This window comes from Hylaeus anthracinus, unplaced genomic scaffold (assembly GCF_026225885.1).
Source record: "Hylaeus anthracinus isolate JK02 unplaced genomic scaffold, UHH_iyHylAnth1.0_haploid 12000, whole genome shotgun sequence".
Classification (NCBI taxonomy): Eukaryota; Metazoa; Arthropoda; class Insecta; order Hymenoptera; family Colletidae; genus Hylaeus; species Hylaeus anthracinus.
Window position 1 is genome coordinate 72,595 of NW_026534347.1, and position 16,632 is coordinate 89,226.

General features: G+C 40.0%; 1 protein-coding gene across 2 annotated transcripts in view; it reads right to left on the reverse strand.

Annotated features, from left to right (window-relative positions):
• Positions 1–4,892, reverse strand: part of LOC128890310 (protein yellow-like) — a 5,401-nt gene extending 509 nt beyond the window's left edge. Inside the window, exons 1-6 of one of the 2 annotated variants that reach the window (XM_054148682.1) lie at positions 4,770–4,892; positions 3,362–3,675; positions 1,226–1,355; positions 887–1,049; positions 470–829; positions 117–305 (exon numbers count right to left, since the gene is read on the reverse strand). In XM_054148682.1, the coding sequence (XP_054004657.1) occupies positions 117–305; positions 470–829; positions 887–1,049; positions 1,226–1,355; positions 3,362–3,623 (1,104 nt within the window). In that variant the 5' untranslated portion in view covers positions 3,624–3,675; positions 4,770–4,892. The remainder of the gene's footprint in view (positions 1–116; positions 306–469; positions 830–886; positions 1,050–1,225; positions 1,356–3,361; positions 3,676–4,769) is intronic. The other variant, XM_054148683.1, reaches the window with a different exon arrangement.
• Positions 4,893–16,632: the final 11,740 nt, after the last annotated feature.

The window sequence follows — 16,632 nt, forward strand, 5'->3', positions numbered from 1 at the left end:
AGAGAGAGAGAGAGAGAGAGAGAGAGAGAGAGAGAGAGAGAGAGAGATTTTCTTAAAAGTTTGTAAAATTTGAAAATTGTTCTTTCTTTTGATTAATATAACGGCATTGCGCATACCTTAACATCTGCTGGGAATATCATAGCTTCGTCGTGTTTCACGACAACAGCTTGATTCTGAGGTGAGTATGGTACCAAAGAGTTCCAACAGCCTACCGCGTTTTGATCGATCAAGTTAAAGAATTGAAGTCCATTTTCGTCCATTACGGAAGCGGTACAGTGGCCAAGCGGCCCTCTTTCAGGGAGCACCTAACGATACGGGACATAACAAGCTCAAAGAAAGTTAGCAATTTCAACTTTCGTACCGTAGATGTTTAGCACGAAAATTGTAATTGTATCAAAAAACATTGAAACATTGAAACATTTGTCTAGATCGATTAGTGTACTTGGCGTCGGAAATTCGATATATTTACCTGAAATTCGTGATAGCTATCCTGAGACAATTGTTCATCTCTGAGGATTCTCGTGGAAACCGCAAACTCTCTCCTGCTGCTAAGCGGATGGAAAAAGAGGGTTCTGAATCCATCTACAGCGATCGGAGACAAACTCATTCCGAAAATTCCTTCCTCTCCCCATTGGAAATTCAAGCCACCGATATTGTAGTCGCCAGCCAGAGGATCCGGCATGAAATAGCTGTGCGTAACTCGCCAAGATTTGTTTTGTTCCCAAGAGTAGACGATCAAACCGTAGCCGAGCTCATCCGACATGTAGGCGAAGGCATCGTTGCAGCCACCGTTTCCCAAATCCACCGCGATATTGGCAATAAAAGTATTCTACATCGGTAATTTTCATTTGATTATTTTTCAACTTTACGTTGCGCGATTACCTACCATATTGATATCTTCAGCTTTCAATCTGTATTGTCTCAAAATTTTGTCCGTTGTCAAGTCAAAGACATTCAAAGTGTAAGGGCAGGCTTGTATCGTTGTGTTTCCGATACCTATGGTGCCAGTATCCAACACCCAAAGTCTGTCGCATACGTCTGCGTGTATTCTGTATTAATAAAATACAAACTGAATAGACTGAATTAGTTTTTCCAACAAACAAGCACGTCCTTCGATTAGTACGATATTATTAGTGCAAAAGTAACGTTGAACCATATGTATGTATTGTATTATACAATATATGTATATGTATATGTATATGTATATGTATATGTATATGTATACCTGTAAGCATTCGTGATTGCGGTGCCGCAAGCTCCAGCTTTGTTTTGTGCCCAATTCGGATAAGGAGCCAGTCTCGGCGAGCCACCTCGATTTGTGTCGAGCGATATGTAATTTAACGTAGCCGGAATTCCTACGATTCAACGGTTTTCGATTCATCTCGTAAGTATTAATAAATATTCGAAAATACAATAAAAAAGAAGAAACTGTAACAAACTTTCGAATGGGTCGATAGAAAATCGAGAAAATCGAGAAAACATTATCCGTTTATAAAGAGAGAAAGTAATCAGCTGGTATAAAAAGAATTGCCCTTTCGTCCATCGTATCTTGAAGTAGGGGGAATAATATTTCGAGAAATATAGTTGCATAGAGCTTGTATTGTTAGATTATTAAATCGCGTGACTAACAATCAGTCAACCCTAACGGACATGAATAAAGGTTACGAGATCAAAATTCTCTGATAATTATTAACGACAGAAGAATTGTGTTACATGTCGCCGTTGCGTGACGAAATAATCGGCCGATCGCATCGGTTAGCTTACTAGCTAACCGGTGGTTTTCATTCTACGAATCCACAGAAAATGCCACACTATACATTGGACAAATATAATACTCGACATTTTTAGCGATAAAATTCCATCTTACGAAATTCCAGTCGAACCAACCATTTTACTCGGTCTATAGTTTGTTTGGTCCTCGTTATTAACACGTACATAGATTAGGAAGGAAACGATGCATTGTTTATTTTAAAACCGACAAACGTAACTTTCGAAAGTTAAACCGTTGCCAAATTTCTATTGTATCGATGCGTATCCATGACATATCATTTTCTTAATTACAATAGAAATTCAAAGACTTGGTAACACAAAGTGAGCAAAAGTTCTTAATCTTTTCTTAATCAAGTGTACGTGAGACGCTGTATCTTTGGTGTTAATCTTTGAATAGAAGATTTTCGTAAGAGATCGCGTCTTTTATCGGATCGTACGCTGATTTAACTCGAGTCGGGAACAATCTGCACACATTTCATTGGAATTCTTAATCACGTAAAACAATGAAAAATGAACAGGATGGTGATTAGATTCATCACCACCAGCTCTCTTACGATTAACCACTGTAATATTTACCTATTGTTAAAGAAATTGTATTATTATTATTATTATTGAATATTATACAATATTATCGTTATCGATAATAAAATTTGTTCGTATAACCGACAAAGCTATACACTGTCGAATAATTCCTTATTTCTAATTATCTGTATATCGCGTAATAATAAAAATGGTAAATAGAAAAGTCGAAAGAGAAAAGTTTCGAATATAGAGTTAAGGGGAAAGAAAATTTGGTTAAATAGGCGAGTGTAGATGAAAGAGTCGAGTATCGGCAAGAAGTAGGGTTAAGGTTCGAAATATGGATCGTGCGTGTTGTACTGCCGGCATTGTCGAGTTTTGTTCTTTGCACATAATACAGGGGTTGGCGCGCGCCATCGGCTAGGTACAACAAGCACAAAGTACCAAAAGCAAAAAGGAAATAGAAAATGAGAGAGCATGAAAGTGAATAAGCCCATTCTCTGAAACCCCCAGTTCTCTTCTGGAGCATAGGATCGTGGAAAGGGATGGTATGGAATGGGAAGGGAAGGGAAGCAAAGGGAAGGATTTTAGTCAAAGTGGAGGCGGAGGTCGGAGGCCGAGGCCGAGGCCGAGACCGAGAAACAGAAATGAAATCCATTGAAGTTGCTCGTGCGGTTTTCGGCAGTTTGTGTCACGGACCGGAAGTCGACCAGACGAGATTCGAGGCGTGCACCGCCCGCGGTGATCTGATGTACTATGTACATTGCGTTCCTGGCAGCTTCCGGTTCCTGACCGGGGACGTTCGTTTAATTTTCGTTTCATCACGATGGATCGACCGACTCCATTTTTCCAGCGATTATGAAACGCGTACAAAGACAATTCCTATTCCGTTTAGTTTAGACGTTAATCAATCATTCCAGCAGGTGTTGTATATTAAAAAAACAGTCCAAGAATGTATTTTTAAGCATGTTGAATACGTTCCGAGTAGATTTCGTAAAAAATTTCTGATTTTCTTCGGTTGGAAAATATAAAACTAGGTACCAACAATAAATCAAAGTTCGATCAGACTTACCGTTACGCCATCTTGGTACGGTGACAAAGAGTTTGTTTCTCCAAATTTCAATTCCAACAGGCAATGCATTCTCTGGAACAAAGTCTCCCCTCATCATCGCGATTCTTCTGCTAGTTTCATCCGGATAGGCAAAGTCTAACGTTCTCCAGAAAAATCGTTCCAGCAAAGGAGCTCGTCCAAACTGCGAACCCCATCTTTGAATTCCATTGCTGTTCTTGGTTCCCAAATATAGCAAACTCACGAGAAGCAATTCTCGAATCATTTCAACTATACGAGAGGAGGAGTTTGGGTGCTGGTGCTACGTGAGACTGTACCTTGGACACACGACAATAATCAAACTATTAACACTCGTTCTGTTCCCTTTCACGGATTACTGTTACTCTTAACACTCTCGTGACCAATTAATCGGTAAAATTGACCGATTGTTTATCGAATGCTCGAATGCAGCTCGATCTCGTTTCTCGGATTATAAACATTATTCAGTAGGGGATAAACTTTATCGGATTGCCAGTTGTTAATATTTTCGTAGATATGCAAATTAACTGAAACCTGTATGCAGTAAACGATGCATGATTAATTTGCTGGTATTTTTGACAGCTCTCTCCTCGCGTTAGTATCGACGTATTCAGGCCAGTTCTCGAATACCAGTTTCCTCGTCCATTACGCAATACCAACACATCGATTTAAATGTTTCGGTCTAAACTTCGAGAGTAGAATTGTGGAACTCGAATAAGAAGGCGTACCTAAATCTTGGTCGAAACCGCGATATATGATTGCACAGTTTTAGCGGATCGCATTCCATTTCACTGAGCATTTACGTCGAGAGAAATGGATAACTGCACGTGCACGGTGTCCCTACCGTTTTACGTACCGCATAAAATTATTATTCAAAGCTACGAGCCTATTAAAGTTTATCACGCGTGACGGTCTAGTAGATGGATTGTAACCGATAACCGCAGCCATAAATCATTATGGGTTTCGATTCAACCATCAATTATTTATCTATTATCCATTTTCTTATCATGCATGAGTTTAAAATTCGGTCGCGGGAATGTTAGTTGCGCACGTATTCGCGTAAATTTGATCGAATGCAAGTTCGAAGAATCGAAAGGGACCGTTAGTTTGTTGTCCCCCAAGTTCCCGCGTAACGCTTAATTTTCGCTGATAAATTTCCTTCCACACCAACACTTGTTCGTAACTGTTTTTGTTCCGAAATGAATTTTGCTGCAAGGATGATCAAGTTCGATGGAGCATACGATAATTTAAGACGTCATTAATCAGCCTCGTAGCCGGTCAACGACAAGTAGTTAATCATTAGCTGCTCGAAACCCGAAATCACATGTACCCTCGCGAATGAAACAACTTTTGTTTTCCAAGAACCGTACGATTCCGTGTGCTTCTGACTCACCTCTCTTTTCCAATAGGAAACGAAAAGTTTTTCGAAAATCGATCGACGCCAAGTCGATGATTTCACCTTTCGAAGCGACTCGTGGAAAGGTAGCGGCGAAGAGTGCAAGTAAACTGTTGGTTCCTGCAAATCACCACTGGTATATATGTACTCAGTTCGTGTGACACGTGCCTACCTACCTACCCAAGAGGTTTCTGTAGCCATTCGCTCATACGCATGTACATTCCCATCCATAAATATCCGGAAACCTACCATTAGATTCACAGCGATCAACAATTATACAATTATACGATATATTCGAGCTATACAACGTACAAATATTACTATATTTCGAACGTTAAATACTGTTTATTATATGTCTATTATATCTATTTTATTTCTAGATATCTACATGTACTCGTATGCGTATCGTGTCTGCGATTGTACAAATATCTACGAGAGTAATTTCGTTGCTTTCTCGTATTTTTACCAACGATTTGTCAACATCAAGATCCAGCTAAGCTAATTACTTTCACAAGTTTTATTCTCATCGTTGTTAGCCAAGTACGTACACGTATATCTATTTAATCCTCTTTCCTTTGATTTAATCCTGCTTCACTTGTTCCGATAATCATCTATTATTAGCTGATATTCTCATTCTTATGTTACAATTTACAATAGATTCGCCTCCTGCGACGAGTCTTTCCGACAAATTCCCAACTACGAGTACATACATATGTATATTCATTATTCATCTATTTTAAGATTTATTACGATACTGTTGTTGATATTAAATCTCGGAAGAAACCGAACATGCAAGATTGACCATATAGATGTGCCTCCATTGTTATTCTCATAGTTTTCGCCCGAGTAAAATGTTGATGCAACTGAGAAAATATTTTCCAACTAGTCTACGATCTGTTTAGTACACTTGGATATTACGACTCTTTATTTAATTTTATTATTTTATATTATACGATATTATAATATTATTCTAGTAATTTCAATTTCAATATTGAATTGTTATTGTTGCTACGATATACCTAATTCACCTTAAAACACATTTTTTGAAACTTGATTTACAAAATAATGGTACTTCTAGGGGTCGGCATTTTATAATTGACGTCTGATAATGAGATAATGAGTAAGAGTTGTGGTGCGTCTCGTTTCCGGTAACCGATCCGTATCTAGTATCTACATACATGTATATTGTATCTACACGCGGCTCTCCATACTGCTCTCATGCTACAATACTGCTTAGCGCTTACCTGTATACCAAGTCTATAATAGAGAAAATCAGTAGGTGTCAGAGCCGTTTGGAATGGTACATTTACACCTTTATTACGGTTCTTACTACTCTTTGTCAATGACACTTTATACTCGTGCGTAATAATCAGATTTATACGGTGTATTTCTACATAGCTATACATCAGTCTGTTTGTTAATTATTAATTACGTAAAACTGGTATCGTTTAAAAGTATTTCATTGAAACTAACGAATGGTTTAGATATTTATATTTGCGAGTGTACATGTTCCAAATCGAACGTGCAATGTACACACGTAGTTTGCCCTCACGTGAAGAAATCCAATGGAGTTGGGTATAATCGACGCAGAAATCCATTTTTTTTTCTTTTTCAAGAATTAATGAAACGGCGTACAAGCAAAACCGGTAAACTATCATACACCCAGCAAGATGTGACTCCTCGTGAAAGTGTTACACTCTGTATCTTAACACATACAGCCTCCGTAAGAACTCCGTGTGACGTATAGTACACGCTGTGGACCGTATCGGTGTTACTTGGCTGTTAACTAATATATGTACATAGGTGCAGTATACAGAACTACGAGTAGTTTATTTTCGAGTGAATAACTTTCGTTAAGCGTTCTTAAACGTTACCATACGTTACAATTCCCGTACTAATTATTTATTTAAACGAAAATTTGAAAATATTAAAATTGACAAACTTTCTTTTGCGAAAAATGATTATTTTATGTAGATTACTGTACGAATTTAATTAACAAAGTGTATTACATTTTATTCAGACTTGTTGTAATTACTGTTTGCAAAAGTACCGTTTGTTGAGAACTTTGTTGTTGTTGTTGTTGTTGTTGTTGTTAATTTAAAAATATATTTATCCAAACAAACCTACTCATTTGTCAGGTGCAAATGAATAATATAGCAATAAACAGTTGGAGAGAATTGTTACATGTTCATTATTGAGTAAACTGACGTTTCGTAAGTGTTGGTAATAGCTGACGTTAACGTCAAACTGTAAAACATGCTAACATAACGAATAGCTTCATGCGTGTTTCCAATCCAACGTTCGGCACGCGACTACGCTCAACGTTGAAGCAACAACTAAATACATACTTGTCCTCTTGACAAAACGGAATTCTTAAATGTAGAAATTCAGATAAACCTGTTCAACTTTAACAAAATCATCTGTAGCTATTTTAGCGAACATTTATGCGTACCATATCTCGCATATATTAATAATACATTAATAATATATTAAGAAACAATCGTTTTCTATAGAGTATATTATAAAATGACCCAATAATTGTTGTATAATACGAACGAATCGAAAAGTAGCCGTGAGAAATGAAAGGCGAAATCAGTGTCGGTACAAGACGGGGTGCACTTGAATTGCTATCTCTAATTTAAATCGTATGCCCGATGTATTATAATATTATCACGTCTACACGTGCTACTTACAATCTCACGACAACCGAGCATTCAGTTCCGATTGTAGCCGATAAGAATTCGATCACCGTCAAAAGTACAATTTTATGTCTGCCTTTAAAAATACGAGTATATACTACTATTGTACTGTATAGGTCATCGTTGTATCTGAAAGAAAGATTTCATTCGGATATTATCTGTCCCAATTTTTACGCACCGATCTAGTTAATGTACCATACATGTATGTAGTATGTGCTACATATCCGTTCACACTATGCACGGCTTTGTGAATTTACGCGACGAAATATCTTTGAATAGGTAAATCTTGGTGAACGCGATTACAGTCTGTCAAAGATAGAAAGAACTCTGACAGGAGAATACTTGGAGGAATGCAACTTGTTCAGAGTCCCATTATGCTATATTATACAATACTATAGATACTGTAGGAACAAGTTCAACGTAGCGACGCAACGTCAATTGGCACGACGTTATCGATTTACTTACTTATCTAGCTTTGAACGCAATTAAAGTGAAATTATAGTTGTTCTTTTTCTGGCCAAGTCCCGCTATCGGCAACTACTCATTTCGAGAAACATTGATTACACCTTTCGTAAAGGGGTTCCGTTGTGATTAATGAATCGTGGTGGACGAGGCGCGCGGCGCGACACCGAAGCGACGTGGCGGAGAAGCGCTGGAACAGGGCTAAATACAATTTCATACGTTAGCTGACGCGAGAAGGTAACGAGTTTCGCTTGGAAATTTACTCTTCGTTGCTGATCACGCGTAACGCTCGTGGCCCTTTGTTGTCGCCTCGTTAACGTTAACCAATTGCACTGCTGAATTACTGATTACGCTTGCAAGCGACTAACGTTATTACGAACAACCTTCTTGTTGACCTGGAAGATTAAACTTGAGCTGAATACCCATATACTACATACATATATTCATGACATCTTGTTTATGCATAGAGCCATTTACTTCCCGATAAAGTCGCGACACTTTCACTTACTGTCTACTATACTACAGTGCGATATAACGTACGAGTAAACGCGTAATAGATTTCAATATGTCCCTTTGTATCGATCATATTATCTATGTGCATATTTATGCATGTTATTGTTGCATGAATTAACCGTAAATACTTGACAAGATATTTGCGGTGAAACGTGTTTGTTGTGGCGTTTCAGAGATAGAGAACTCAAAGTATAGCGTAAAGAACATTTTCCGATTGAAATATCATACGGAAATCTACGAGTAATCCTCTTGAAGTAATCTTTTCAACGATCATCGATAGTGAGAATGCAATTCCCAAGGAACCTGACGCTGCATAATGTACCTAATGGAAATAAACGTAATGGTGCGGCGCGTAGCGCGCGGCGCAATATTGATTAATTTCCATAAATGGTGGTCTGGGTGAATTTAACATGAAAGCAACCGTTCGAAAAAGGAATGTATCAAGGCAACGATATATCTGTCTGTAAAATGTACCGCATATGCAAGTTAGATTCTAACATTGTAGTTGCGTGAATGTGGTTATTGTATAAGGATTTATAACGTTAAGTGATAATAACGGCGTGGCGGTATTATTTCGCGTGAGTAATTACTGAGAAACTAGTTGCAAATACAGGAGCTACCACTTTCACGAATAATTAGACGAAACTATTGCTCGAGAAGATGAATTATTATTATTATTATTATTATTATTATTGTTATTATTAATGAATTTTTGTTCGTTTGCAATCAAACGAAGAACGTGGCGTGGCGTGGCGTGGCGTGGTTACATATCTTTTTTTCGCGGGCCATAATGCTCCATACCTCCTGCGAATCAACTGAAATCTGCAGCTGTGCGCACGACACACGGCAGCCTCGGCAATTATTTCATTACAATCAAAGAAAGAACCCTGGCTAACTAATGATCGCAATTTGACTGAAAGTTCTGGAGGCGAATACGCGTACGCGCTTGGCTACACCGATTCGTATGGAAAAATTTCAATCTCGAGAGCAGAAGTTTATGTGTTTGGCCGTGGAGCCAACCGGCCGAATTCAAAGTGAAATTAACGAGTGACACGTACGAGCGTGCGTGTTTTCGAGGATTTCGAGATTTCGTGATTTCGAGATTCCGTTACAAATTACAGGGAACGCGCAAGTCCCCGATCGACTTTGGTACGCAATTTATCGTCTCCGTGGCCGCATTCACGGTGAACTTGCGTACGATTACCAACGATTTCATTCGCGACTTTTATAGGCTTATTAGATATTTAGCTGATAGCTTTTTACTGACAATGAGATGATTGCGTTACTGTATTAGCCATCGCTAACAAGCTTCGACAGATTGTCTAGATCAGTCGGTTGAATAAAACTTTTAAGAAATATATTTCAAACGGTGTTTCATATACATAATAGATTATACTTTGTAACATGTTCTGCACGACAATGCCATATTTGTTTACATAAAAGGAGAAACTGCTAGCTAGAAAGCCACTTTCGTTCGTTGGCGCGTCGTTTCAGCGCGAAAACTCCCTTTAGGTAACGAGTACGTTTATCAATCGTTACAGAAAAATAATGTACTTAGTATTTATACTTTCCGTCACGCGATCCTACTGTTTTATTTCTTTTATGGTTAAACATTTCTATGCGTAGAGATACAGTCAGGTAGCTCGTTAGCACCAATTAGCTGCGCCCCGAACAGTGTACAGGTATTCAGCTCTTAGCATTGTTCGATTGCACGCGAATTCGCTAATCTAGAACAAGGAAACTTTTCTATAATATCAGCATGCGCTTCCCTGGCAAATAAATTTTCCCTTTTTTCCCCATGTCTTATGGCGGTACCGTGACCATACCTGTCAATAATTTGAAAGTAGTTAATTAACGGCATGACAGTCGACTCGATCGGAAAGGACTGGACATTTATCGGGAACAATTACGCGGTATTACAAATACGACGTGTTACTGCTAGTCGATGGATTGAAAGAATGCCGTTTAACGAGTATTGAAAAAGTTGTAAGAAGTTGGTAGCGATACTTTCACTGGATCTATAGGTATAATTAACTGTTACACGTGTAACATGATTGCGTTTGTTGAGTAGGAAATTGTAAAAAGTTGGGAAGAAGATACGTTGGACGCAGACATGTTATAAACATTTTATGTCGAGCCAACCAGCTGTTGACCAGGTAGCAATTAAGCAATGGGAGAAATCGAAAAGAATCGTGTGTGATTGTTTAAGCCGAAATTCATGTCGCGGTCGGTCGATGCACTTTGAAAAAGTGCACGATCAAATTTATCATGTAATAATATCGCATTGATCGATACAACGAGAACGCGAAACGGATTCGAGGTATCCGGGGAAAAAATCGCTAGACCCGCAGATTTAGCTAGACGAAATACGGTTCGTCCAATTAAGTCGCGATAAGATCATCACGGTCTGGGTGGCGAGTTTTAAGACGACTTCATTAGACTAGCCATAAAATTCATTGGCCCGTTGTAAAACGAAAAGCGGACCTGATGCTTCCGGACAGGTTAAAGGGACAGGTGCCAGCATGCGTCGTCCATCGCATTCAAGACAGCAGGCATCTTTAACGCGGGAAACGTCTCGATCTTTCTACATAAAAAGAAATGATTAGGGTTTATTAGAAGCGACATACCGACCGCTCTGAAATTCCAATATAACTAAGATGGAATTCTAGCGCGTGCGTCCATCGCTCGGCGTCCAAGTCTCCTTCTCGGAGAATGGACGCTTCATTACACGTTAGCGTGATCGATGGACAGAATTGTCTGCGAATAATAGAATACGAATAGAATACGAAAACCTCTACGCCTTCCGTAGAAATCTTTTCCATCGACATTCCCTGTTAAAGTTAACATTATTCATGGAAACATTTTTTCTCGCGAATGAAATAATAATATCGTCATTGTTACCTTCTCCGTTACGATTTCATTTCATATTGGTAGAAAGTGATTGCGTTTAAAAAGTAACTTGGCTGTGGATACGGAAGGATGTGTATATCGTGTGCGACAATCGATATCCGCCAATTAAAATAGTTTGGTGTTACGCGATGTGAAAATTAATTGAGCCAAGCGAGCGAGCGTTTGGAAGAATGTCGCGAAGCGGAAGAAACGTTGCGTCGCGAAGACTCGCTTCAACAGTCGCCGAAGGAAAGAAAAGCATTAATTGGTGGAACGGCAGCGAGATATCGAGGAAGAAAGTACGAGGAAGCAGACCGTAGGATAAGTAACAAGTTGCTACGCGTGAAAGAGAAATCGATTGGACGGAGCAATGTAAGTGAATAAGAGTACAATGTGGAGAAGATGGTACGAGCGAGGCGTGTGCAATGTGCAATGTGCAATGTGCAATGTGCAATGTGCAATGTGCAATGTGCAGTGTGTAGTGTGTAGTGTGTAGTGTGTAGTGTCCAGTGTGGTTTCGAGGTACGATTCCGCACATTTCCAACGGTGAGCAAATCATGCTTCGAGACTTTGAATTGTGTTGCTGTGCTCTAGTTTGGAATGCGATCGTTTCCATATACACTTACCGTTCCGAGAAGGCACGCGTAATTACAGAAATTGGAAAGGAAATTAAAGCGAAAGGTGGAAATTTACCAGTATATTCCTGGGTCCTGATCCCATCGTCGACGCGACGATACGTCGCATCGCGTCGCGTCGCGTCGCGTCGTAATAATTATGAAATTAATTCTCATCAAACAGCTTGATTTTCGATAACCTTATTAAACTAATACTCGTTATCCATTACAAGTAACGCTATTAAAATGTTATTTTAGTTGTAGCTATCACACAAGCTCCAACACGCCTACAAGCCAATATATTTTGACAACTCTTTTCAGACAAACCGAAAGGTTCGCGTCTCTAGCGTTATTCGATTCGATCGAGTGGAGAGGAAGATAAAACGAAAACAAAGAAGAAATGAAGTCTCCATTTACCGAGGAGAGAAGAAAAAAAAGATACGGGGCTGAGAAGCTGTCGGGCTGACGATACCCTGGGCAACGCACCGCTAATTATGCAAAATAAATAAAGGCACGTGCATTGCGTATTCTTACGCCCTCTCTCGAGCCCCTTGTCTGCCAGATCGTCGCTCGCACGCGATTTCAACGGGTCCGCAATTACCGATCTTGCGCTTTGCAAGAACAGAATTTCGGCCCCAGTCTCACGGATCGCTCTTCAATTTTCATCTCTCGACCGTAATTCAAGTTTTCTTCTTTTTTATTCCCTACGGCTAGATCCCCGAAATGACCGCGGCTCTATTTTCATCGCATCGACCAACGACGAAACGAAATTATGATGTACGCTTATAATTTCTTGTTTAACAGATTTCTAGTTCCCTATCCCTGTTTTTTTTTTATCAACATTTAATAAACACCACTTTTCCCCAATTAGTTCGTTGAATAGAGGTTTTATCGCAATAGTAATTCGTTAAAAAAGTTATTACGTATAGAGCGTGATGTGTAATACTCGCGATGAAACGTGGAATGAAAGTGAAATGTAGCAAATAGAAATCACTGCACGCACATGAAATGTTTGTTCGCGTTTTTTAACGGTAAGTAAGTTTTTTTAGTATTCTTTCAAAATTAACCTAGATTCACCGTTAGGTGCGCGATAAATATCTAACAACACCGACTAGATTTTCGGTTATAGAATACAGAAATTTAAAAATATATAATAATAATATTATTTGAAACGTGCGTTCACTTTCACTTTTATTTATTCTACGAAACGAAAATAAAGGTACGCGAGAGAAGTGAAAACTTTCAAGGATTCGAATTAGTTTGCAGCGATTTAAACTCTGCGTACCGTTCGTTTCAAATACAATATTAGGTATAAATAGTACACGATGACTCCGTAACTCCGTGTATAAGATTGCTTTCCTTTCGGCACTGCTAAGAAACCGCAAAATGAGTTCGCGTAAACCGTTCAACGAAATGTCCTCGATTATACGATACTATCAAAAAATGGCAGGTGTAGAGAACAGATTCAAAATTAATGGGTTTTCGGTGAGGAAATAAAGGCAGAACCTTTGTAGGAACATGGAATGCTACGCGCTCCGGAGGACATAATACGATGGGAAGAACTGAAAAGTTTCGAATCGAATGAATTCTCCAATAACGGTACCAGACACCCTATCATTCGATCGAAAATAAACGCGAGACCACTATGTCATTTCAGCAAAATCTGCTTCAAGCTTCAAAGGGTGACCGGTGCACAATTTTTTTTCTTCTCAACCTACTCTTCGTCTTTCGCAATCCGTGATATAGAACTTTCGATTTCGGGAATGTCTGCTTAGGGTAGCTAAACATTTCACGGTACCAACAATAAGAAAAATATTGCTTTTTTACACTCGCTACACGGTGAATTACATAGTAATTTTTTCGATAGATCGACCAGTGCCAGTGACGCGTTAATTTTCGACTCGCTACCGGTCGCGTACATTGTTTCGAATCGTCGGCGACGCGATAGCCTCGCACATTCGTGTTTGTAAGCCAAGTAAAGAACTCGTGAACGGGCCAGAAGTAAGAAAAAAAAAAAAAAAAATAAAGAAAGAAAGAAAGAAAGAAAGAAAAGAAAAGAAAAGAAACGAGAAAAAAAATTCCTCGAGGGTGGATCGAGCACGAATTCTTGAAAGCCGTCGCCTGATGCACCTGTAGCCTGCACGGTTAGGTTCTGCATTTTTCGTCTCTCCTCTGCATCGGGCGAGCATCCTTTTCCTTCTCCTCCGCTACATCAGGTTCCTTTTGGATGTCTTGCTTTCACTTACGGCTGATCGCGACTGTCTCGTGTCTCGGAATCATTTCACGAGCCTACTCGTGTTCGAGAGCGCGAGCGGCGAAGCATTCCTCCTGGGGAAGACGCGTGCCTGGCGTGTGCTTCTCTACCCCCACCTCGTTGCCTTTAAATTCGGTTTCCATTGTCTTTTTCATTGTGTGGGACCGGCCGGGGTCTCCTATTCGCTAAACATACTTTGCTGCACGATAATACCATTCGTGTTGATTCGAGATGATTATCCAAGTATTTTTGCGTAAACTTCTTTTAGACGAGCAGAGTTGTACCTTAAAGGTAAACCGAGTTGTTTGATTTGCCTAAAATTCGTTTTCCAAGTAACCTAGGTTGTCCGATGATGCTCTTGTAATCGAGACATCTCATTGTTATCGTTATGCGAGCACTTATCCTGTAAATGAACAAAGGAATAAACGAATAACAGTGAAATAGTAAATAAAGTTACACGTTTGTCGAGACGATCGAATCGTTTAAAATTTGTCTATTACGAGACGTTATCGTTTATCGGTGTAGTTTCGTGTCGTTGGAATTCTCGTTGTTGATTCGAGTAAATTCGCGAAAGCAACAAGTTGGAGGAGGACCACGTGCGGTGCGGCCGCGCCGCGTCGGTGGCGAAGGTGGAAGAAAAGGGAGAAAGGAAAGAGTGGTAGAACCACGAGGAGCACCGTCAACTCGACTTCCCCTACGGCAGGTTGGCAGCGACTAAATGATTTACCAAACAATAAATCCTTGGGGAGATAGGATCGGATGCAACGCGGACCGAGCCTGGGAACGAGCGAGCCGCTTACATCGCCTTACTTATCCGCGAAAGCTTCTTCTACTTGTTCGATTCTTTTTGGGACCTTCAATCGCCGAAACAATCTTACCGAAACATTTTCTGGATTTCGGAACACCGCTCGCGCTTGCATTCGCATCGTCGCCGTCGCCGTCGCCGTCGCGTCGAAGGGATTGGTCGATATCGACAACTCGCTCGTTTTATTTCATTATTAAAGAAATTTAATGTTAACGTATTGACAACCGATCACGGGGATTTCGTAGTCGTAAGAAATAAGAGAAACGATACAAAGTTAATTTCGCGCCCCTGGGAGTTGTGCTGGAGTAGTGGAATCAGAAGAGATCGAATCTCGATGCACCGTTCCAATCCTTTCTAAAGTAAGAAAGTATTTATTCCTTGGTAACTGGTACCCTTCCTGGTATACCTACCATACCATACCATACCAGATCTCCTACTTTCGTCTTTTGTTTTTTCCTAGCAATTTCTTGTACAGTGCGAGGAAATATCGCAAACGTCCCTCGAGAATTCATTATAATAAATTCCACACGATTTTCACCGGAATTTTCACTTTTGCGCGCTAAACGTAAAGATCAGTTACGAGGAACTTTACAAATGACGATTTACTTATCCGAAGAAATGTACTACGTATCGTGTAAATAAAAAATTTCACCAAGAATGAATCTCGAATGAAATACTTGGCAATGAAAATGTATCGAATATAAAATGTACAATTTGTTGGATCGAATTTTGGATAATTTTTGGCATTTCTGATTTTAAACTAGCCCTCTAACTTTGCGCGAAGAAGCTAGATCCTATTCGTAACAAGTTTCGATCCTTGGTTGCTCTTCTTCCTGCATCCCACGCTCTTCGTATTCTCTCCCTCTCCACTTCCGCCACCCTTTTCTCCATTCATCTGAACACCGTCGGATATCTCGCTCCCATTTCGCTTTACGTCTCTGTACATAATACTCTTTGTACCGTCCGCTCGATCCAGCGCGGCAGCGGGAATGGCGGCAACGGCAACGGCAACGGCAACAGCAGCAACAGCACCGGTACCACCATCGCCATCAGCAGCAGTAGCAGCAGCAGCAGCAGCAGCAGCAACAGCAACAGCAGCAACAACAGGGGTACAGGCAGCGTTGCACTGCCGATGCCGATGCCGATGCATCGGTTTGCGCTTCACCCTCCTACTCCTCCACCTTTGAGGAAGGTGGATCTGGTTGCGTTCGTCGACCTCGGTCGATCATATGGGCGCCCTACGTACGTGAACGTGGGTGGTACGAATTCTTGCAGATCGCTTTCAAACTCTTCTCGCGGAAGAAACTCCGGTTTCCCTCGCATCTCCTCTTATCATTCTCATCTATGGATCAACGGAATGGATTGACGCGTCGAGAACAGGAGTACGTATCGTTCGATTAACTTGAAATAAGTCTCTGTCTAGCTTAATATGGTAGGTATATTTGCCGTAAAGCTTACACGTATACATAGTTTTACCTAGTTTTGAAGAAATGGATTCGTACATACATCGTACACATATTATATGTTATGTACGCCTCGGTAGGTTGCAATAATCGAATGAAAATATTTTAAACTCGATAGTTTGTTTAAGAAGTTTTCAAACTGGTAAAATTGGTTGGTTCGA